Source organism: Tetrao urogallus, assembly GCF_951394365.1.
Source record: "Tetrao urogallus genome assembly, chromosome: 1".
Taxonomy (NCBI): Eukaryota; Metazoa; Chordata; class Aves; order Galliformes; family Phasianidae; genus Tetrao; species Tetrao urogallus.
Window position 1 is genome coordinate 144798286 of NC_136813.1, and position 24374 is coordinate 144822659.

General features: G+C 46.2%; 1 protein-coding gene across 1 annotated transcript in view; it reads left to right on the top strand.

Annotated features, from left to right (window-relative positions):
* The window catches only part of ZC3H7B (zinc finger CCCH-type containing 7B), a gene marked incomplete at both ends in the record, with an annotated part of 35106 nt that overhangs the window by 5875 nt on the left and 4857 nt on the right, over positions 1-24374 (top strand). The window contains 13 exons of the mRNA XM_079535995.1: positions 100-180; positions 1632-1691; positions 3610-3652; positions 7507-7766; positions 8643-8991; positions 9944-10002; positions 10994-11156; positions 11254-11415; positions 12207-12412; positions 13475-13575; positions 14272-14453; positions 17953-18038; positions 23480-23613. Coding sequence (XP_079392121.1) covers positions 100-180; positions 1632-1691; positions 3610-3652; positions 7507-7766; positions 8643-8991; positions 9944-10002; positions 10994-11156; positions 11254-11415; positions 12207-12412; positions 13475-13575; positions 14272-14453; positions 17953-18038; positions 23480-23613 — 1886 coding nt within the window. The remainder of the gene's footprint in view (positions 1-99; positions 181-1631; positions 1692-3609; positions 3653-7506; positions 7767-8642; positions 8992-9943; positions 10003-10993; positions 11157-11253; positions 11416-12206; positions 12413-13474; positions 13576-14271; positions 14454-17952; positions 18039-23479; positions 23614-24374) is intronic.

Below are 24374 nucleotides of genomic sequence, written 5' to 3' on the forward strand. Positions count from 1 at the left end.
TTTTTTTGGCACGGCTGCGCGGACAGCTGCATTCCTGTTTGTTTTGTCTGCCACAAAGACACAAAGCTGAAAGTGTCCTTCCAATGCTTTTGTCCCCAGGATGAGAGTGTCACGCAGCTGGGACAGGAGCTTGCACAGAAGCTGGGACTGAGGGTTCGAAAAGCATATAAAAGGCCTCAGGTATGACTTCTTTATTTTCTTTATTTTCTTTTTTTCCCGGAGGCTATCCTTTGGCTCTTTCAGATTTACTTCTGCAAAAGTGGTAGGTGCACTATAGACACAGGTGTATTACACTGCAGTCCCCCCAGCAGGCCACTGGCTCCCCTCCTTATTCTGCCTCTCTGACTCACCTTTGCCTTTGTCCATTTCTGACCCCACTGCTGCCCTGGGTCTTCTCCAGGATGTTCCCTGCATCTCCAGCAAAGTCAGACTGGTGCTGCAGGAGAAGGCTCTAATGTGGTAGGAGCCTGCACCTCTATGAAGAGAGGGACATGTGGCCTGATCCCAAAGGAAATTTTGATTCACATTCCTTCCCCTGTAACAGGAATGTGGCTGATACCCTTCTAGTCAGATGCTAGGAAAGAAAGCAGCAAAAATTAAGCTGTTGGTCCAGTTAATGGACCCCAGTGGCTAGACCTGGCTTTGAAAGAAAGTGCTGTAGTACAGTGTACAGTGTAGGTATAGAAATGTATACTCTGGGATGGAGCTAGAGGGCGTTAGGCCACTGCTGGCCCTCTTGGATAAATCTGCTTTGGTCTTGTGAAATCATGGGGTGCATTTTCAGGAGTAAGCAGCTCTAGCTTGTGTCACTGAATGTTCACACGATGACTGTCAGTGTGCTTCGCTGAGCCAGCTCTGCCAAGCATCCTCAGCCCCCTGCACAGCAGTGTGTTGGACACCTCCAGGGAACCTTTACAGTATTTGGTGACGTGGTTCCTGGGCATTCAATCTGCAGAGAGCTTTTGGGAAAAGTGTGGCTCTGTTGTCATGTTCCACTCAATGACAAAACTGATGCGATTGATCCACCCAAAACCCCTCGATGCTGTAGCAACTCTCAGCACTCTGAAATGATTCTGTCTCAAAGAAAAGGAAGTTTTACTTGGAAAATACTTTTTGTAGCTGCTCATTGTGTTCATTGGCCCAACCACGTTTTTTGCTGTTGTCACATTACTGAACTCTGATGGGCTTAAACCATTCTGATGTGCTGGAAAAACAAAGACTATAAAAGACAAAATGCTTTTTATTGCTTGATGTGTAGTGATTGATATTTTGATAACACCTTGCTATCTTTTGTGTTGACTTACAACTTTCATTCCAGTGCTGCAATGCCTTTCCAAAGCAGTGATGTTTTAATGAAAAGGCAAAAAAGTTTGGTTTTTTAGGAATAATGTTAGCTTCCTGACCATGCATTGTATGTTAGGTGTTTAGTAAACACTGAGGTGACACTGAGGTGTCCATAATAAATGTGTGGCCCTGCCAGCGTTCATAAAACTACCTTTGTGTCACAGAGTTATGCTTTTGGGGTGGCTTTTATTTCTAGACAGTGCCTGAAAGAAAAACTGTATTCAGCTTTACCAATTTTACAAGTGTTTGTGGGCTGTCTCTGTTCTAAGACATCTCTCTTCTTGCAGCAGGAATTGGAAACATTCTCTCTACTCAGTAACGGCACGTCCATCAATTTGTCAAATCAGGTACAGTTGGCATCCTCTAGTTATTAATGTTGATGGATTGCTACTGGAATGTTTCTGAGCTTTATTTACATATGCATTGATAGCTGTCTTTTGGAATTTAAATATACTAATTAGTGTATTCCCCTTTGTCGTGGTTTACCTCCACTGGCAGCTAAGCATCCGCAGCTCTTCTCTCACTCCTTCGATCAGGAGGAGAACTGGAAAAAAGGGTAAAAACTTGTAGTCTGAGACAGACAGTATAATGGAACAGAAAAAGGAGGTGAAAATAATAATAATAGTGATAAAAGAATATAAAAAGCAAGTGATGCATGATGCAATTACTCACCACTGAGTGATGCTCAGCCTGTCCCGAAGCAGCTGCAGCCCCTCATGTCACCTCCTCCCAGTTTCACTGGTCAGCATGATACCACATGGATATCATGTGGTATCCCTTTGGCCAGTTTGTGTCCTCTCCTGGTTCTGTCCCATGCCAGCTGCTTCTTGCTGGTGGGGCAGTACAAGGAGCTGAAAAGTCTTCGATTAGTGAAAGCACTGCTTGGCAACCAGTGAAACATCAATGTGTTATCAGCATTATTCTCATCCTAAATCTAAAACACAACACTATAGCAAGCTACTAAGAAGGAAATCAACACTGTCCCAGCCAAAACCAGGACAACCTTATAAGGAATATTGTTAAATAAATTTATTTCTTTGAAAATATTTCTGGTGAAAGCATTTTTACTGTCAACAGATCAGTGGCAATAGTTATTTTTCTTGGTTATTGTGAATGGTTTTCTTCTTTTGTATTTTAAATAAGTTTCAGTTTTCAGGTTCTTACATAGTTAGGACTACACTAAGTAAAGATCAGGAAATGCAGATGCTGAGGAAATAGAGGTCAAATCAAGCAGTGTAGTGCTGTTGTCCAGAAGTGAGCAAGGTACATGCACAGTTTGTTATTCTTTGTATTGTCCTTTGACCTGGGAGATCCTTGAGCAGAGCTCTGCACAAATATTGAACCAGAATATAAGAAATTGCTGAGTTCTGTTCCACCACCAGCTGACAAAAGCCTTGATGTTTTTACAGGCTGTCTGGTACTTCACATTACTCCTTAAAGCAAGCGAAGTATAAAACCGTAGCAATTGACATTTTGTTTGACAAGGTGGGATTCTAAAGAACCAGTTTACCTGCCAGTGTGCAGAGACTTGCCTTCACATCTTTCTAGGAGAGCGAGTCAGTTTTCTTGCATAGTTGTGCCTAGTTTTTCATTTGTAAACCTTGAAGAAATTGAAATATTGCAAAGATCAGAAGTTGTGTAAACTATTGCAGTAGATGCAGTATCTAGAAAGCAGTGCTTTACTTGTGCCTTTGTAAGTTTAAACTTAAAGCACACATTTGCATCTGTTTATGTTACTGTAAAATTTGGGGCTTATTTTATTTCTTGCCTGAAGATTTGTGTCAGCAGTTGTCTTTGTGGAAACCTTTTCCTGTTTTGAGTTTTGCTGTAAAAGTTTGTGGTTATTAGATTGCAAAGTGAACTAAGAGAAGGAACATTGTGTCAGACCAGGCTAATCAGATCTCTCTGCACAGGGCTGACTGACTGGTTTGTCCTGGGACTTGGGACACAGTATTCTTTCTCACCCACACAGGAAAAAACCCAATTCTATATACAGATTTGCTCACGTGGTTGGGCATTATGCAGAGTTGGTATTCCTTTGCAGCAACAAGGCTTGTCCACTGCTGGAGGTGAAAGTGCATAGGTTTTGGATGAAAGCACTCTTTAAGTTTTGTGGTTTTACTGTTCTTGCACTTGCAATAAAGAAAAATAAAGAGCCTGATGTGTTTGGGACTAATAGAAGCTCTACTCTGTGAATTGAGAATATCTTTTTCAAAGATTAAGTTCTGGTGATAATTTCTCTGTTCTTTCCTTTGCCCTCTGCAGACCACTTCCAATGGTTTGGGGTCGATTGATGATATTGAAACAGGTAAAGATATTTCTCTTCTCTGATTTTTTTGTGGTGTCAATGTGGTACCTGACCAGGCTGGCAGGCCTGTGAGGTTTGTGGTCTGCGTTTGTGTCTCTCTGTGTGCTCCTGACTTTGATACCTAGGAGGAAGAAAAGATGATGGGAAGCAGGAGCATATGGGACTGTTACTGTAACTAGTTCTCTCCCATTATCTTCCATATTGCAGTCAGTTATTGAGGCACTGTCATGAAGGGCAAAAGAGACTGAGCAGTTATTTGCCTATTAGTACCTCATTCAGAAAAGCTTCTTGTGCTTCTTGTCCAGGCCCAGCAAGGGACATCTCCAGGAATTAGAAGGGTGTGCTGATGTACACAGCTTCCTCCAGTTCTGCTTTCTTAACGTTGACCTTGGCGCAGCTTCTGAGATTCTTCTGTTACTCCCAGACAAAACAGTCTAGATAAAGTTAAGGTTGTAGGCAACTGTCTGTGCACCAAGCACGTGTTGTCCTCCAGGACACTGAGATGGAGGAGTTCAAAATAAGGGGGTTGGGAAGGACCCAAGGAGAGCCTTGTGCTGCCTTAGGCACAGAGGAGGAGCAGAGTGAGGGCCACAGGGTTGCTTTTCTCATGCTGAGAATCAAGTGACCTTAACTCTTCCCCTGTAGGAAGGCTGGCTGCATGCTTTGCCCTTTGTTGTGTGCTGGCCTCTGAACGTGTCAGTCTCTGTTCCTTTGAAAAGTAGCTGCAGCACTAAGTGTGCAGGCTTAATGCAGATAGCTATCACTCTTTTTATAGAAAGACACTAATTTTATAATCAGGGTGCTCTGGTGTCTATTTTGTTAGTTCCCTGTTAAATTCTGGTTCAGTAACAGAATGCTGCGTGCAGGCATGAGACCCAGTTCCTCAAAACATGGAGAGTTTTTCAGTTATTTGCTGCGCTGAGATGAGCTGGGCTCTTACTGCAGAGTGAAGAGTGGCTGCAACCAGGAGGCTCTTTGTCTTGTCAGGGCTTGGTGCAGAAGCAGCATGCCAGCTTTGCTGCAGCTCAGGCAGAGAGAACATTTTCTGCTAGATCTTTTCAAAATCACTGAAATGATGTGTTCTCCATTGTCCTGAGATTGGCGTGCCATTAGGAGAGCTGTGAGTGCCAGGTGCCTCGAGTGAAACCCACAAGGCTGTTAGGGGGTTTTGTTGATGTTATTTTGGGGTGTTTTTGTGTTGTTCTGTTTTTTTGGGGGGGGGGAGGGTTGGGGGGTTGTTTTTTTGTTTTTTGTTTTTTTAGATGCAAACTCCTGACAGCCCTCCCTCCTTGAAGTCAACTGATTAACTCAGCCCTGTCCTGTATATGTCATGGCTCAGATGTGGCTCAGTATTGCCTTTGGCCAATTGATGCATGGAGGAGCAACTGCTTTTTGGGATGCAGAATGAGAAACAGGGCTCTTAAAAGAACTCTATTCACCTCTCTGGCAATGCCCAAGGAAGCTCCCAAGTGGGGAACATATTCTGCTAGTTTTGGTAGAAGCTCAGGGAAAGGAATGGACAAGACCCTCAATGAACTCATAATAATACATGCGGCTTAGTAGTGTTGGAGCAGTGGCACAGGAAGGCAGGGTGTGCATGTGCTCTGTTCATCAAGGAAGGTTTATGGTTTTTGTTTTTTAAAGTTGGGGCAAATGTTAAAGTGGGCACAGGGGGTGCATGAGCTTTCTAGGCAGAGAGCAGATATGGACATGGTGATTGGTGAGGAAACTCAGTGGATGGGAGTGTTGTGGGGAAAGGAGAGGGAAGGGAAGAGAGAGGATGGAATGGAATGGGAGCGAGGAGCCAGAAGGAGGAGAGGGTTTGGGTAGTCAGAGAGAGAGGAGCAGACGTTTTTTCTGCTTTTCTGCGTGGGATCTCTTGGTTCCTTGCTCTTCTTCCCATTAACCCATACCAATCTGTGGGACAGCCCTTATCTGTCTCTGCCTTTTGATCGCATATTCAGTTTTTCAGAGTTTGGGGTCTGTTAGGGCATATGAGGGCATTTCTCTCTTGGAGAAGGTCTGAACTTGTAAATCCCTTGAGGCTGTATCATTGTGAACCCTTTTACTCCCCCCTGCACGTGTCCCTGGCCCCTACGGCATGTCCTGAACTTCTTGTTGGCCTTCACAGGGATCTTGACAGTACTCCAGATTAAAACATCTGAAAAATGGGAAGGGACAAGCTGTCCCTTTGTGCTGAGGGAAATCTGGCTGCACTACCAGCAATGAGGACAGCACCAAAGGAAAGCTGAATGGCTGGCTCCCAAGCATGGCTGGAGGGTCTGCACCAAAGGGAACTGAACTGAGAGAATCCTTCGCAAAGGAAGCATGGGGGTTGGAGCCAGGCCTGATCTGAGGAACAGCTTTTCCTGTGTAACCGAGGGCATTTACAGCCTTCCTTTGAGCCACTCCACTGCCTGTGGTGGCTGAGTCCAGCTGCAATGCTGAAAAAGTGTGTTGGAGCCCATCAAGTACATGTGCTGTCCTTTAATCTCATGAATGAGTTTTGTGGAGAGGGACCAGTATCTTGCTATTCCCCCCTCGCCATTCCTTTGTCATTGCTTGGCCTCTGGTGCTTTGTACAGCAACCTCAGCTGCTGTCCTCCTGCTCCCAACTCCAGAAGGAAAGGTAGCAGCGGGCAGGGGTGGGATCTTGTAGGATCAAGATTTGCACTTCAGAAACTTGTCAAGTTTCTTTCCTTCCTTATCAGTCCTTCTAATGAAAGCTGTTGTCATTCCCTCCAAACTTTCCCTTGCTTATAGCTTCAGACCATGATAGGTACAGTGCAGCCACTGCTATATGGATGGAGGTGGCAGCACCTTTTTCTGATTTCTTTTCTTTTATTCCAGGACATCTGCACAGGGGCAGAATTAAGGTAGTTTGGGTGCTTGGTTTGAGAGCTGCAAATGTATTACTTCATTTCCTGAATTTCTAACATTTGAACTCTTTTTTAACCTTTTTTTTTTTTTTTTTTAAATTTTTTTTTCTGGAGAATATAATGCTCTTCTGTAAAGAATACATGCTTGTAACCTTAACTTCACTTAACAGAGGTTTATTTTGCATGATGGGAACACGTTACCTTTTCAGTAGGGTACCAGAGCAGTAAGGAAACCTTAGGAAAAATCCCTGCCTCTTTCCTGCCCCAACCCTTATTCACACAAGTTTCTAAGGGGATGTTTGGTGCTGAGGTGTTATGGGGAGAGTGTGGGGAGCATCCTCCCACCTGCAGATATCAGGAAGCATAGAAGAGCAGGGAATTTTCTTGAGTAAATACAGCTGAGTGAGTCTGATAGGACTTTAAGGGACACGTTTTTAACACAATGTGATGTGAGCTTCAGATCTCTGGCTTGTCCCAGCAGGACCCTGTGGTTTTATCTTTTGCCATCCAGGATGCCTGACGGTTTAGAGAGATTGTGTGAATAAGCAAGTCTCTGGGGTGACAGAGCTCCGAGGAGCAGAGAAGGCAGTGGTCTCTGCAAAGTGCCTTGGTGAGGAACATTAAAGAAAACACCAGGTGGTGGGTTCTACAGGAATCAGATTATGTGCCCTTGGCCTTCTGTCCCAGACACAGCAAATTCAGTAGCTGGTCAACCAGCAGCTTTGTGGTGTCCTGGTTACTGCTTGATACACCCTGACAGCCAGTCTGTGCACTGGCCTGTAGGGTATATTTCAGCCATCAGTGAGCCATTGGAGACTGAGAGCAAATATCAAAGAGTAAGAGCAGACCAGAGCCCCTCCTCTCTGAGAACAGGACATACTTGGTGTTTGTGATTTGATGTAATGGTTTTGCCAGGCTGTGCTTTGCTTGCACCCTCCTGGGTGACTGTCTGTCTCTGTTTCTTCTCCATCACAGACTGCTCTATGGACCTGCAGTGCCTGCCAGCTCCTGTGGCCACCCCCATCCCCGTGAGCGAGGGGCTGTCCCCTTTGCACTCAGATTCAGATGCAAAGGGCCTGCCTAGCTCGCTCCCTGCTGCTAGCCTGCTCCCATCTCCAGAGTCCGTGTCTCTGCCAGTGCCTGACAGTGTGGAGGACTTCACAGACGGGGACATAATTGGGGAAGAACTGGACTCCCTCCTGGATTCCCTCGCTGAGGGCTCACCGTACCCTCTGGTAAGAGTGGACATTGCATAATTCCCTTGCCGCTTGATCCAAATAGATCCTTAGAGCCTACAGATGCGTGTACTGCTTCTCTTTCTGTTACTTCTTCCTCCTAGCTCTTCCTCTAGCAAAACTCATTCATTCTTTTGGTTATTTCTGCAACTGGCTTGTGAGTATCTAAAGAGCTCCTCTTTAAGCCTGCTTTGCTGTGTGCAGCTTTATGCAGCTGACCCTCAGTGGCCTCCCCCAAACACAGTCTTCTGCCTGGCCTCTGGTGTTTGTGGATTTGAATCAGGCCTGAGGGTAGACATGAGTGAGTTGAAACACGTGCAGTGGATGTATTTTACACAGTGGTGTGTTGGCTGCATTCAGCCAGAGCTCTTTGCACAGGTCTCCATGTTGTAGAAACAATCAAATTGATGCTTATGTTGTATTTTAGTTGCCAGTAGTGCAGATGTTGTGTGAGTCAGCTTTGATCTGGAAGCAATATAACCGCATTCAGGCAGGAAGGAGCTTGAGGCAAAAAGCTCTGCTGAGAGGCGCCAAGAGTAATGGTCATTACCCCAACCTTGGTGCTGTGTGTATTCAGCTGTGCTAGGTCTCAACCTGAACTGGTGCAGGTGCCCAGTGCAGGGCTCTGCTTTGTGAGCTGATGAGCTCTGGTGCCCCAAAACCTCCTCAGGGACCTCAACCCAGACTGTGTGTGTTGCAGACAGGTGGGCAGGTCTGTGGGAGGTCTGCAGGCGGATGGAGCTGCTGGGTGTCCTTCTGCTTCAGATAATGCAGCACATGCTTGAGTGGGAGTCTGTTGGCTCTGTCTGTGTTCAGACACTCCCTTCTCCTTGTTTCTAATACGCTGCTTATCCTCTCCCTTCTCAATCTCCAAAGTCTTTGGTCCAGGGCACCATTCCCACCAACCTGCCAACAGAGATGCCCCAGCTGATCCCCGTGTTTCCAGGGGGAACTCCGCTGCTTCCTCCAGTTGTGACAGCTAGCATCCCTGTCTCCACCCCGCTGCCACCTGCCTCCTTTGGCCTGGTGATGGATCCCACCAAACAGCTCTCCTCTTCCTCTGTCTTGGATGCCTTCGAGCCCCCACCCGGGGGAAGTGGTGGCTCCACCTTAGATTCCCTGGATTCCCTGGACCTGCTCCCCTACACAGACTCGCGTCTCGATGCCCTGGATTCCTTTGGGACAAGCAGAGGGTCGCTGGATGCCTTGGACTCCTTTGCCATCGGTAGGTGTGGGGCTGACAGGGTTTTGTTCTTCTTTACCTGTGCTTGCCACAGCTGTTTCCTTCAGTGCTGAGGTCTGTCCTTTAGTTGTCTTTGTCAGTGCTTCAGAACGGGAATACAAATGTTGAAGAGGGCAGGCAATTGTATTGAGCAGAGCAGCTGGGTATGTCTAGCTCAGGAGTTATAAGGAGGGCTGTAGGTGCATAATCCCAGATAGCTAGCATGTGAATGCTATGAAATCTCAGAGGAGAAAGGAACACAGGATGTTTAATGAAGACGAGTGAGGTCTAATTATGGCTTGGTATCCAGGATACCTCCCTTGGCACAATTTACTTGACTATAAAATGTTTCCTCCACCTTCCCTAGTGACTGTTGGACATTTGGGGCCAAATGAGCAAAATCCTGGTGACTTTTAAATGAGATAGGATGTTTTTGCACTGGTCTAACTGGTAAAAGCCAAGGTGGGTCTTTCCATCTCTGGATTCAGAACAGTAAGCGTCCCATTGCCTTGAGTACTGGACTCTCACGTAATAAGGAGCCAAACTGTGGAGATCAGTGGGCAAAAAGCAAGTTTCCACCTGTCCCGTGAGGGATGAAAGGCTTCTTCTTCAGGCTGTCTGCTCTAATGCAGTATATTTTGGTTAGCAAAAATATTTTCTGAAGAACAGAGATTGGCCAGTCAGCACTTCAACACACTGATTTACCTAAGGATTGGATTGCCCCAGAGCTGCCACCTTAAAAGTGTCAGAGCTCAGTGGCACAGAGTTGAGTTCACTATAGTTCTGGGGACGTGAAGGCCTTTCCTGGAGCTTTTCCAAGACTTACATGGGGGATTTAGGTATAAAATGTTACGAATAAAGCAAAGTGATTTTGCTGGCATGTGTTTGTCTTTCTGTGAGCAGAACTACCTCTGAAAGTGAAATGGTTTTGTTTTTTCTCCCTTCTTTGGCCCAGAAGAAACCAGCCCTCAGGAACTGCGACATCCACCTGGCAACCAAAAACCATCCCCCGTGGTGAGTGAGCCGCTCCCCCATGCTGATGTCCCAAGGTGCTCTGGAGCCAAGGTAGTAGTGACGTGGGTGAAGTAGGTAATTTGGGCCCCTCTTTTTAACCTGCCCCAGTGAGCATTTCCTCCCACCTTGTGACAAGGCGGGGAAGGATTTTCCCAGAGTCAGGAGGAAGACGTTTGTTCTGCCTTTGTTTTTATCTGCAGTTGTGCAGATGTGCAGGATGTGATTGAAATGAAAGGGATGGGGATTTTTCACGGAAGCCACCCATACAGCAACAGTGCAAAATAACATATTATTAACGTAATATTGCCAAAGTAAACTTGGTGTCCTAGGTTGTAGGATCAACGGGGGATCAAGGAGGCCAGTGTGCTAATGTATCTTGCAGCCTCTTAACTATGGATCAGAGCAATCCAGGCTTTCTTAAGAGTAGTGTAGTTCTTTACTCCTCTTTCCCCTGTCAGACAGCTTTTCCTGGTTGCTCTGTTCCTATCCAATGTCTCCAGTCCTGGGTGAAAAGGGTGTCGATGGTTAACAAATTTGGAATGCAAATTGTTCTTCTTAGATTCCTGTTCACCTGCTGTGCCTGTTACATAGCTGTAGAACAAAATCTTTGCCTCAGATTAATTCCAAAGACTCACTGATAAGTGGATCTTTTTTTTTTTTTCCAGGTAGCGGTGGGGTTGATTTGAGAGTTGGTTGTAATGGATGGAATGAGAATGAGTGAGTGGACATTCTGTTCTGCCTCATGGTAGAAAACTGGTGCTCCTTACCAAGAGAGAAAGAGATCTGTCCTTGAGGTGATCATATCGCGCTGCGTTATTTTTGAAAAAGTTACATGCAGCTTTTCAGGAAATGTCATTTCAGAATTGAATGTTTTGATGAGGAAGAAGATGAGGAAGTTTTTTGAGTGACTGGAGTGAGGTGTGAGGTTACAGAGTTCTCTTAGCCATATGGCTGCAAAGCTTAGAAGAGAAGTGTGTGTGTTTTTGTACAGGTCAGCCTTGGAGGAGTGAGTCACCCAGCTGTGCCCAAAGTCACCGAGCACCTGCTGTCCCAGCCAGAACCAGTAATACCCAACACAGCCTTGCTGGTGAAGAACCCTCTGGCATCCACCCATGTCTTCAAACAAGCCTGTCACATCTGCTACCCTAAAACAGGTGATGTGTTTCCTCTGCCACCCACAGCATTGGCCATGATAAAGCTTTGCCTTTCTCCTGGCTGATGGACAGAGGCTGATGGATGTCTCTGCTGCAGGGCCCAAGGCTGGTGATTACACCTATCGAGAAGGCTTGGAGCATAAATGCAAGCGAGACATCCTGCTGGGCCGGCTGAAGAACTCAGAAGACAAGACTTGGAAGAGGATCCGTCCTCGCCCAACCAAAACCAACTTTGTAGGATCATATTACCTGTGCAAAGGTGATCTGGGGGGGGGATAGAGATGTTGGTGGCTGGGAAGGGGTTGTAAGGTGTGGGCCAGGGGATCTGGAAAACTACTTCCTATTGGTCTTGCCTGCTGTCCCTGGGGTCTTCCTGTCCCATCAGTAGCCCACAGCCTGTAAGGTCCAGTGCAGTCAAAGAAGATGAACTCCCATGCTGTGGAGAATGGGCAGTGAAGAAAGTGGTGGAGCAGGAAAAGAGTTGCAAAGGCATAGTGTGGCTCTGTGCACAGCCAAGGGCTTGGAGCTACTCTAATGCAGGCTTTGCTGGGAACCTACCTAGCAGCCACATGGCTTGGCCTAGGGAAAAGCTCCTTTGCTCCGACCCATCCCTTGGGTCACATTTAATGTGACTGGAATGGTCCCTGAGGCTGTGTCATTGGAAAGCACCCAATGAGGTGGGGGAGAGAGCTCCAAGATAGTGGAGCTCCTCAGTGGTGGGCTGCTAGGAGAATTTCATCTGGTTTGGCTTTAAAAGGGGTCAGTTAAATTTCAGTCTGTCCTTGACCAAGCATAGCATTATAGGAGGTCTCCAGTTTCCACAACAGATTGTGATCTTCTTGAGATTGTCACTACTTAGAAGTTTGCATTAACTTTTCTGAATGCCTCGGTGTAAGCAAACTTGAAGGGAGATGTCTTTTCTTTAACTCTGTGTTTTCTTGCTTTCAGCTCCTTGTGAGGTGTGGGCAGTGGGAGGAGACAAAAGAGAGCTTAGTTTCTGACTGGGCCGCCCTCCCTGTGTGGTGGTGTGTGCTGTTTGTTGCTTTGTAGATATGCTTAACAAGCAGGACTGTAAGTACGGGGATAACTGCACCTTCGCGTACCACCAGGAAGAGATCGACGTGTGGACGGAGGAGAGGAAGGGGACTCTCAACCGTGACCTCCTCTTTGACCCACTAGGTGGGATCAAGCAGAGCAACCTTACCATTGCTAAGCTCCTGAAGGAACATCAAGGCATCTTCACCTTCCTCTGTGAGGTACAGAGCTGGTGGGGGAGAGTGGGCCCCTTCAGTTTCTCCTCTGTGTGGATCGGGACCATCGATACGTCCCAGCCAGTGCCCTGTATGCAGAAAGGCAGTGAGCAATGGATGCAGCCATGTAGGATGAGGGTGAGGTAGTTTTCCTCACCCATCAAGCTGCCTGAGGTGCACACAGCCACATGGGACCACTTTCCTCTTCCTCTGTCTTGAGGTGTTGTTTTGAAGTGTAATTTGGATCCGTCTGTTTTAAAAATCAGAATCCCACAATGCAGCAACTTTCCACTGAGTGTCACAGAATCACAAAATGGAAAAGGACCTCAAGGATCACGAATCTCCAACCCCCCTGCCATAGGCAGGGCCACCAACCTCCCCATTTCATACTAGACCGGGTTGCCCAGGGCCCCATCCAATCTGGCCTCAAACACCTCCAGGGATGGACAGGGCATCCACAGCCTCTCTAGGCAGCCTGGTCCAGCACCTCACCACTCTCATAGTGAAGAACTTCCCCCTGACATTCAACCCAAATCTTCACTCCCTCAACTTAAAACCATTTACCTTTGTCCTGCTGTTATCTACCCTTTTAAAGAGTTTTTTTTGTATTGATCAACTGCCTTGGTCAGTTAGAAATTAGCTCTTACCCCTTTGACACACTGCAGCATAGAGTTCCCTGAGTTGTCATTGTAATATGTGAAGAAACATGTTCTTAGCTGTAACTGTTGTGTGATTTTTATTTATTTATTTATTTATTTTCCCTTCTATTTCTCCTCATTTCCTCCTTGTTCTTGCTCTGTTGTCCAACTGGAAAAGAATATGTGGCTCTGACCAAAATGTTTCCAACCACAGTGGAAAATACTGTGGAAAATAAGCCAAAAATGTTGTCCTGAAGCTTTTCCAAAAGTTTGCTTTCTTTATTCTAATGTCCTACCATGAAGTTTTCACCAGGCTTGTTCAAAGTTAGAACATTAGAATAGGCTGGCTCTGGTTCTTCTTCCCCTTCCAAGTGGTTCTGGTTTACTTCTCTATAAGGTTCTCCCAGCATGCTAATTCTTCTCTTCTCAGATTTGCTTTGACAGCAAACCCCGGATTATCAGCAAAGGGACCAAGGACACGCCATCTGTCTGCTCCAACCTCTCTGCCAAACACAGTTTCCATGACAACAAGTGAGTGAATGTTGGTTGCACTGATGGGAACAATCTCTCAGATGTCCAACCAGTTGAATGCCAACCCCACGGTCTCTTTCTTTCTTTGTTCCCGACGGGTTCCAATCGTAGGCCAGCTCAAAGTATGGTCAGTAGTGCTACATGCTTCTCCCTCCATGTTTGCTGCTGATGCTAAGGGATTTGAAGCAAGAGCAAAGCCCTTTTGAAGTCAACCTAAGTTTTCCATTGATTTAATTTGTCTTTTGAGTTTGGCCTTTATATAAAGGTCAAGCCAAAGATCCTTTAGCTCAGGATCCTGCCTCTGACTGGCTGATAATGAATGTTTAGGAAAACAAGTATAAGAAGCATGTCAAGTACTCAGTAATACAACCCCTTCTGGCTCCTGGCAGGCTGAGGAACTTCGTTGAGCCGGAGGAGTTTGTATATTAGCGGCATGTTTTTGAAGTGGATTTTTGAATTTGAACTCATCACCCATGGGCTGAGGAGGTTGCAAATATCTGCCTAGAGTTGAGACTGACTGAAAGGGCAGCAACTTGGTTTCTCAGGTGTTTTCCTACAGTTCGCATCTCCTGATCTTCTAGAGCTGATCTTCTGTGTCCTTTGCCTGTTCAGTCAAATGTACGAAAACCAGATGTAAGGAGGAGCGGGAGGAGAATTGGTGCTCTGATGATTCACATTTCTCTGGCCTGGCTGTAGGTGTCTGGTCCACATCGTACGTTCCACATCCCTGAAATATTCCAAGATCCGACAGTTCCAGGAACACTTTCAGTTTGATGTGTGCCGGCACGAGGTGCGCTACGGCTGCCTGCGTGAGGATAGCTGCCACTTTGCTCATAGTTTCATTGAGCTCAAGGTCTGGCTGCTGCAGCAGTATTCAGGTGAGTGTGGCTTGGTGCAGGACTGGTGATGTGTACATCTTAGTTTCTTCTAGCATGTGGCTGGAGCCAGTTAAGTGTGGAAGGAGGTGATGTGGAAGTGCTGAGAAGTTGTTGCTCTCTTGTGCCTATGCTTAATCTCTCTCCTCAAGAGACACAGAAAATAGTGCCAAGGTGTTCTGTGAGATTATTTGGCCCTTGTCCCTTTACAGGAGCTACTGTAAACTGCAGGCCAGGGAGCTTTTCCTTTGGGACCAGCTATATAAGTTGAAATGATTGTTAGGTAGAATTGAATCTTCAAAGGTGTTTTGATGTATAAATCCTGCAGAAGATCCTAAATAGCAGTTGGGACTTGGAATAAACATCTGGCGCATCTCTAATTTCTCTGAACAGATTCACCAACGGTGTGAAGTGATAAGATTCTTGGTGTTTCCCAGAAAGGCTTTGATGTACGTCTGAAGAGGCTACTACAGGAATTATGTTCAGATCACTCATACATTTACATGGCCACATCTGGCATTTTCACTCCTCCCTGACGATGCTGGAGGGTTTTTCTTGCTGCTCTCCTGTTAACTGAGTAGATGTTGGTCCACCCACAAAGTTGCCTGGATGTTTTTTCGCCACAGGGTCTTGTTTAGTGCAGAATCCAGCCTCATAATGGGAATGCTTTAGAGAGGAAACATGTTTTAAATTTTCTTTACCATTCTTTGATGTAATTGGAGGCAACTAACTCAGTTTACTGTTCAACTCTCTGTCACTATTGCTCATGCAGTCCTTAGCCTTGACTTGGCTCATGGAGGACAGTGGAGAACAAGCAGCATACTGTGGCAAATGCCATCTGCATTTTGCCCAGCTGGCTTCACTTACACATGGCCACAGGAAAAAAAAAGTTTAAACACTAGAGTTTCTAAGATGATGTGCTGCTTGTGAATCCTATGCAGGATTACTCCACTAAATGCTCATGATACTGTGTGTAGTACTCTGAGCACTCTAGTATTCAAGCATCCTGCTCTTTACCTCACCTCATTTTTATTTTTTATTTTTAGAAGTCTCTTTGCTCTCTCTTTCCTTCTTCCTTCCTCTTCTGCCTGTAGAAGAAATTGATTGATTTTTGCTTTTTGCCTCCTTTTCTTGAAGGAGTCACTTTCAAAAGAGAAGCTGAGGAGATAAAACCAAGAGTTTAGCTGCAGAAGTGGTCAGTACATCTTGTGCTTGTTCTTTTCTTTTCCAACAACAGGACAGCCAGAATCTTTTTGATATTTCTGCAGAGAAGTGGATATGAGCCTGTTCTACAGTGGTAGATTATTACCTCTCTAAAATACAATCCTTGTTAAGGCAACAGATGAACAGTGGTTGTCACCAGTCTCTGAGAAGGCCTTAGCCTTGGAGCAGAGAGCTTGATTTAGGCACCAAGTGCTCTGCAAAAATAGGAAGGGAGCATCCATTGCTCGTAGCAGCCTGCATTTGAAACCAGTAGGCTGTTGCATTTCACAGCCATTTGAGCTTTTACAGAACATGTGGCTTTGTTCATGGGGAAATGGATGGTACTTACAGAGTGAAGGTTCCCATGATTTGGAAATGTGGGTGGGCAAGGACTGCTTCTTTCTTCAGTGTGGCTATTCACAGATATACCTTGCTATCTTCTTCTGTCATTGGAAATCAGAGCCTTTGCGCTCACTAGTGATGTTGCAAAAGAATGTTGAAGTGTTAAAAGTAATCAGCATTGCCGATCACCTTTTGCTTCCCAGAGTTTCTCTTTGGGATAGTTCATGCTTTGTATCAGAAAACATTCTTTCATATCTGGGGGTGTTTTCCAACCACTGCATTTCTAGACCATATTGTTCAGTTAGTTCAGATTTCTGGGAGTGGGAGAAGGCAGTTATTTGAAATTCAGCCTTCTGACAGGAGCTGTATATCTTTGTCCTGCTGTTTCTTTATGCCAAGGATCAGTGCAGGAGTGAAGAATGGAGATGATGGAGGTTGCTTAGGCCATTTCTCTGCCAGATCCAGTGCAGCGAATTAACTCTTCACTGTGGTTTTCCCAGCTTTGTAGTTTTTGCCCCCAAAGTGTAGATCAGGGCTGTGTCCCTGGATTACTTAGACATGAGAGAGAGAGAGTTGCAGTTTTACTAACTCTACCTAGTGTCTTTTGGGATTTACGGCTAATAAGGAAAAAATCTACAACAGCTCTGATCTGGGAGTACCAGCTAGGCAGCAGTTGCCATTTTAGAGGCCTCAGCAAAACTTCCTGGAGAAAGTCCTTTAATCCTGGCCAAACCCCATACAAACAGTAGTATTATTGTCTGGCGGGGATTTGGATAGCTGAAATCACAATGGGGAAACTGAGGTCAGGTGTACTGCGGCTCACCCAAGTTGCACACAACCTAAGCTGAGATAAAAACTTGTGTTTGCTGGCCCTTATCTCCTGGAACATGCTGACTCCCAAATCGGAGATCGTGTCCATATAGCATGTCTGCAGAGCACCAAGCTTTGATAATAGAAGCTGTTGGTAAAAGCAAAACAAACAATTTTGTAAGCCCTGTGGGCTGGGAGTACTACACCAAGGCCATCCTCAGCATCCCACTTGTTGCACTCAACTAGCAGTTGTAAGATACTTCAGTTTGTTTTGACAGATATTTTAGGTCTTTACAGCACTTAAATAACATGGCTTATCTCTAATGGAGCCAGTTCTCACACTGACCAGCCAGCTCCTATTCTTCCATACTTTTCTTTTGATGTTTAGTTCTCTGAGAATTGCGGCACCAATCTAATCTGGTTGGTGCTGACAGAGGATGTTACTTCACCCTTGAGTTGGCCAGGAGCTAATTCCTTAGATAAAGTCTAACCAACCCTTCTTCTTCTCCTTGGCTGATGCATTTGTGATTCCTGAAACCTTGCAGATCCTTTCTTGCTGAAGGAGAAGCAGCTGTTTCTTTGTTGGTTTTGCACTTCTGATCTTTCCTTTCTACTTTGGCTGGACTGTTGAAATTCAGCTTTTTTCTTTGCTTATTGATTGATGAACACTAAATTTGAAGTATGTAGCAGGCTAATTAATCCTAGCAGGGATTGATAGATCAACAGTAACAAAATGTCATCTTTAGAGCCTGGAGTAGATCTGTTGATTTGGTGTTGGTCAAGGTCTTGATCCCTAGTCAAGAATCAGCATCATGGAGGCAGCGTCAAGGCTTTTTGTACACAGTCTGAGAAGAATGCCAGATCTGACTATGCTCAGAAGACCAAACTCTTCCCACTTGTCTGGTTGGAGTGAGAGTGCTGGAGAGAGATCCTTCCCTACCTTTTTTTTTTTTTTTGAACAGGTTCTATGGTGGTGTTGGATTCCCTCACGACCCACCTGCTGGCATTCCTGGTGGACTGCTGGGAGCTGTTAGCCACACAGGGGATTCCTAAGCCCCAGTGCTGGAAGTCCTGCCAGCCCTCCCTCCCTCTCTTCTGTTGGCCATAGTGGAGTAGCTCAGTCCTGTCTCCTCCTTCTTGTTCCCAGGAATGACCCACGAAGATATTGTGCAGGAATCTAAGAAGTACTGGCAACAGATGGAGGCACATGCCAGCAAACCAACCAACAACATGGTAAGGTGCATCTCAGGCTTGTTGCTCCTAACTGTTCCAGTGCTTTTTCTCTCTTTTCCTCCCACTATTATGCCATATGCCTAGCAGGTCCCAGCAAACCAGGCTGGCCACAGAGGAGGAGGACAGCTGTGAGCTTTCTGTTTTGCAGTGCTTGTGATGATCTTTGCATCTTGTTTATCAGCATGGTATCTGCTGAGTTCAGTGGTGGAGAAAAGCCCTCAGAGCAGAGAGGGCAACACACAGAGAATGGTGCTTCTTGCAACATCTTGCTAGTGAAACTGAGAGACTTTGGGGGTTCTGTCCACACAGAGTGGGGATCAAAGATGTCCTGCTGCCCTTTAGTGGCCAAGGGATGTTATGGCAATCTGGAAGGACTGTAAGAAACAACTCATGATCCGTGGGGTTACTCTTAACACGGGAGTGTGTGGAACTTGTGGTTTAGGTACTGTTGGGGCTGGTCAGGGACCTTGGTGGCACCTTGACAGGGGGACAATGTGAGCTTTGTCTCTGCTTTTTTTCTCCAGTCTCAGTATGGGAAAAGGTGTCTTTGGCTGCACTTGAAGCACAGCCAAGAGATTTCTCTGGAGAGGCGTTTCAAACAAAGAACACCTCTTTGTTTACTTTATTCCAGCTCACTGGCTATGGGTGGTGCCACCTTACTCTTTCATTCCTTCAAGGAGGTGTTCTGTAGCACAGGAGCCCACCTAGTGAGGTTGATTCCTAGCCCTGAGTTGAACTAAAGCAGTTTTCTGTTATTAGAACAGTGATTTTCTGTTCCTTGGTTACTTTCAAAAGATAAATCTGGTGAAATTTATGTTATGCCTCCTAGCAAGCTCTCAAGGGTAGGCACAATCCTCTCCCCTGCAAAATGATGGAGAATGTGTTGTGAATCCATTTCATTCCCACCTGACAGCTTTCTTCCCCTTGTGGAGGCCTAAACCCATCACTACTTGGCCTGTCCCTTACTCCCAGGGCAAGGGTGATTCACCTCTGTTTGGGACCTCCCACCAGGAATCTCCTTGTACTACTGAATACAGCTTCTGAGCATCCTGGAAGAAAATGTTTTGTAGGACAGAGGTCCGAGTCACTCACATGGTGTACGGCAGCTTTTTTTGGCTAGATCACAAGCCACCGGAAGTATTCTGAAGGCCATAGGGTGCTGATGCTGGGAAAAGTGGCTGGGCTGTGATCAGCATGGGTTATCCCACTAGGAAAGACTCAGGTGACTTGCAGTGATGGTCTCAGTGTGCTGTATGCCCAAATATCTACTGGTTATGGTGCATGAGATGGAGTCATCTTTGAGGAAATGCTCAGCAACATACATCCATATTCTGCTGTCATGGTCTGAAATGACAGAGGAAGAGGGTGCCGTGCTGACTGAGAAATGGGAAGCAGCAGTCAAGAGTAACCAAGGTCACTAGTTCCCAAAGCTGTCTGACTTGCCTAAGTAACTTGTTCTAACCTGTCAGGAAACTGTATGTTTGGTCCTGAAGGTATGAGATAAGTTTTTACCATCTGTATTATGTGAGAAGTGAAAAATCTGAATGGTTCCATCAGACAGAGCTGCCTATGCTCTCTTTCTAGCCTGGCATAGAGGTGGAGACAGATATCTGCATCTCCACAGGGGAGGAAACTAAGTATGAATCTGCAGCAGTTTGTGACAGTAGTTAGATTTATCTCGGCAGTCCCTGCCCCATGGAGAATGAAGTCTAGTGATTGGTTCTTTCTGGCCTGCAATGGAGCTGCCAGTGTTATCCAGAAAGCTCTGCCTTGTCATTCTCTGTATAATGTTGGGGTAAAACAATATCAATGGACATCTATATTTTTGAAGCCTTGCAAAATCATGTTCACCATTCACTGGAGGTGCTGCTGTTAGAATAAGCTGTATGCAAGGCATGGTCAGAGCATGTCCACTGAAGCATGGGAGCTCTACATGCTGAGTAAGGGTTTCATTTCTGGCTGCTGGGGCTTGCAGGGGCAGAGACTGAGGAAAAAGAAATGCCAGCACCTGTTACAAAAGCCATCAGGGGATGGGCAGAGAGCTATATTTTCTGGGTTCTATGGGCAGTGTTTCATACCGATGGTCAATACAAAGTCTGGTTGTGCCCCACACATGCCTGGTGCAGAGCTGGATTTACCCTGAGTTCTTCCAGGACTTCAGTTTGTTCAGAGGTGAAGCAGCAGCCTTGTTGGTACAGTCAGAATGTGCTTACTAGTGGCACCATCAATTATCTGTAGGACTTGGCAGTTTATCGCAGGGTAGGGAGACAGTCAAGTCAGTCAGACATCTCTGTTTGCAGTAGCAGACCACGGCTTGGGCATCAGCACATATTCAGGCAGAGTGCTTTGCTCTGGGATGAGACAGTCTTGCTGCTGAAGACCCTGGCGGCAGGAATAATGTATCTGTTGAGAGATGTTTTCTTTTGCTATTATGTTCCCTGGTTCAAGCAGGCTAATGTGACTCATAGTTTTCTCAGTGTCCTTCCAGCTTTTGAAGTTGGCCTCCTGGCAAAGACAACTTCCCAGGATTACTGTAAAAGCAGACCTCTTCTTCCCATCGTCCAGTGTGATCCGTGCTTGCCCTGGTGCCCTCCGGTCAGTAGAAGCAATGATCTTCCCAGGGATTTTGCAGCAGTTTTGTCACAGCAGCCAGTTGGACACAGCAGCTGAGTCCTATCCAGTTGTGAAAAAGAAAGGCAGGCAGCATACAGGCACCTGGCAGCCGTGATGAAGATCTAGTAAGAAATGGAATATGATGATACACTTCTTGCTGAACACTTGGCAGGGAGCTCATATGGAGGCTGTAATGGGAATAAGCCCTGTGGCTGCTGATGGAAGAGGCAATCATTCATCAGGAGAGACAGTTGTAGGTAGCTGGGAGTCCTCAACTCCCAGTGCACCCCAGGAGCTGAGGGGTTTAAGCCCTTGTTTTTTCTGTTTCCAGTGGGCTGTTTTGTTTCACCCCACTGGCCAGCTGCAGAACCGCCACGCAAACTGACCCCAGAATTAGCAACTTCAGCAGGGAGATGAAAGGATCATCCCTCGCTGTCATAAGGGATACTTGTGCCTAAATACAGTTCCCTCAGGTGACTGAGTAACCCGGGCTGCTGTATTTTCCCCCAAGGGCATCGGATCCTCCAGATAGCATTTTATTATGACTGAAAAGACTTCCTGTAGCTGGGAGACATGCATGGCAGTGCTGGGGCTTTGCTTTTTGCAAATCCTCAAGTGGAGAACTGTTGTGCTAAAGACTTGTTTATTTGGTTGCCATAGTGCATAGCTAACACTATATTGTCTGGCTTTAGAACAAGGGGTGGTGCCACAGCCGGAGGCACTTTTGTCTGGCTTAGTCTGCTACAGCCTCATGTGATACTAATTTCCACACTGCTGGTTATCAGCAGCCTGCCAGGTATGTGTCTTGCCTTTACAAATACAATCATGTAGCGGCAACAGCAGCAGCTTTGATTTTTGTTTTACTCCTAATCCCCTGGGAGCATACATGCCCACTGGATTAGTGACCAGCGGTTGGCAAGACTCCCGTGAAGAAATGCATAGGGCTTCATTTTGTCATGCATTTCTGAAAAAGCAGCCTAGAGCACCAGAATTACCTGAGAAACATGTTCTCTCCCTCTTCAATCTATTGTGACTTCTGGAGCCACTCGGTTTTTCCTTTTGCTGGTTCAGTAGATTTGAGTTGAGCTTTCTGGCTGTGCTGCAGAATGTGTTGCCTGATAGATTATATGGCAGATAGCACTGGGCTGATAAAAGCCGGTATTCCAGCAGTACTGTTGTGTTATTTCAGCCCCATAGGTATGGTGGGTCAGTGGCAAACTGTAATTTTCTTTGAACACCAAATGGAGATTAAAACTACTGTTGAATTGCCACATTTGAGAGCGAGACACCTTACTGCCTTCTATGATATCCCAGACCTCAACCCTGTTCATCCTGCAGCTGGCCACTTTAATGTGTTCTTGGTGGTCACCAGCATCAGTGAAGACCAACAGATGAACAAGTCACATCGCAGATGCCACCAGAAAGGCCACCTTCAGGCAAGTAGGCCAGAATCAGCATTGCTTTGCAATAGAGATGGTGGTTCTCCAGAAGTCCTTTAGCAGTGAGAGCCTTGCAGTCAGCACGGGCAAAGGCTACCTCTCTGGATAGCTTTTCACAGAACCAGAGGGCCTCTGTCTGCCACATCTGCTTTGTAAGACTGGGTCTGACAGATGCAGAGTGGTAACCAGTAGCTTATGTAGTGTTTCCTGAGAGATGCTTTGATTCTGCACCACCCTGCATTTGCTGCTTTCCTTTTGCCAGATGATGCGTGCAGGATCCACACTACTGCTGTTGCTGGCAGAAGCCAGCTCCTCTGGGATGCTGCTTGCCTCTCTCTTCCTTATGAGATGCTCGAGATTAGAAGTGAAGGCATGGCAGCTGTGGGGGCTGCTTGTGTGGTTAGCAGCTAGTGAGCTGCTTACTGATTTGCCACTTTTGTGCTTCATGGTTGGTTCCATCACCAGGATGTTCCATATACCCATGCCCACAGCTGCTGGCTTGCAGTCAGGTTTGGTCTTTGGTTTGGAAATGAACAGGAGACACTAGCATTGTGTCCATCAGTGATGGTATAAAGTTTAAATGACTTTTCAGAGATTTGCTGAGATAATGCAAGACAGTGGTGATATGGGACTTGCTTAGGTTGTTGGGTTTTTTCCTGCACAATCTGTTGGTCATAATCCCAAAGCGTCCACTTGTGATGATGACAAGTAGAAGGCCAGTTAAGCTAAGTGGCTGAGAGGATATGAAGTGTGGGTGTTTATGGTTGTACCTCTATCCAGAGATTGTAATTGACTGCCTGTGAAACTCATAGTGAGGGCACTATGAGGGATGGAAATCTGCCCAGAAATGGCTTTAAAAAGTATTAACAAGAGGACCCCACTCCGACTTTGGTGTTTCAAATGCCTAGTGTAACATGAGCCTCTTGGTCCAGAAGCAGCTCCTGCCTTGTGTCACAGCCTGGCTTCCTCTCCAGGAGATCCTCAAGCTGTGCAATAGAGCTCTCTCTGTGCGTAGCAAGGAGGATGTGGGTTGCCCTGCCTGCGGCGAAGCAGGGATTAAGCACTGGGGCAGCTCTTGCCGAGCTTGTCTGTACATGGAGGTATGCTGCAGGGGTTTGGCAGTCAGGCCTGGTCAGTGCTGGAAGTTGCCAGGCTGGCTGTGCTCTTGGCCAGAAGTCAAAATGCAGGAAATCACGCTGAAGCCAGCATTAGTTTCACTCCCATCTGGCATTTCAATGACCACCAGCTAACTCTGGTGAAGGAGAGCTGGGCTGTCTCTGTTCTAATCAATTAGTTTCTGGCACGTGGGTGCTCTGGGAGCTGCCACTGTGGCATTTTAGGGGGTGTGTTTTGGCTCTGCTTGCCTGAGGTGCTGGTTCTCTTCCCCAGGCTTCTCCCCGGGCTCCCACATCGAGCACCTTTGACCTTCAGATGAAATTTGTGTGTGGCCAGTGCTGGAGGAATGGACAGCTGGTGGAGCCAGATAAAGACCTCAAGTACTGTAGTGCCAAAGCCCGCCACTGGTGAGCAATGCAACCTTCTCTTCTCCCCACCCCTCCTGAAGGGCAGGAATTTCTCCTCTTACATTCTCTGAGGCTTCATTTGGCATAGTTGGAAGAGGTTGTAAGGTTTCCTAGCAGCCTCTTTGTCCTCAGGGTATTTTCTAGTGAGCATTGCAGGTAGCTGTTTTCCAGTTTCCAGCTCTTTTTATTACTGCTTGTACCTGCTGCCAGCACTGTGCATGGTGCATCACAGCCAGACTCTTAATCTTAGTGCTTACAGTCCAGCTCCTGTAATTCCCTTTCCTCCAGCTGCTATCATTACTCCTTAGCAAGGTCACTAAAATAGTTCTGCTCTGCGCTTGTTTGTACTCTGTGCTGTTTGAAGATGTCTGGCATGTCACTATTAGCAATTATTCAAGGAGTTGTACTTCTTTTTAAATTAGTTTCCTTAGCCCTTTCATTGCTTTTGTTGCTCTTCTCTGACATAAGTCTTATCTCTTTGTACCTCCTAGTTACATGGAACCCGTTGGGTTTGATAGAAAGGGAGTATTGGCTGGAAATAGGCCATTGGGCCATGGAAACTGTGGCCCCTCTCACCCAGGCAACTTGGCAGCACAGGATGGAAAGGTTTATAGGACATTAGTTCCCAAAACACAAGCCACATAGGTACAGTTCAGCATGCTATTGCAAATGTTAAGACCTTTGATGGAAAAGACACAGAGGCAGGAGTTGCTGGAGGAAGTGAGAAGGAAAGGATTACTTCTTAAAATGGGAAGATAACA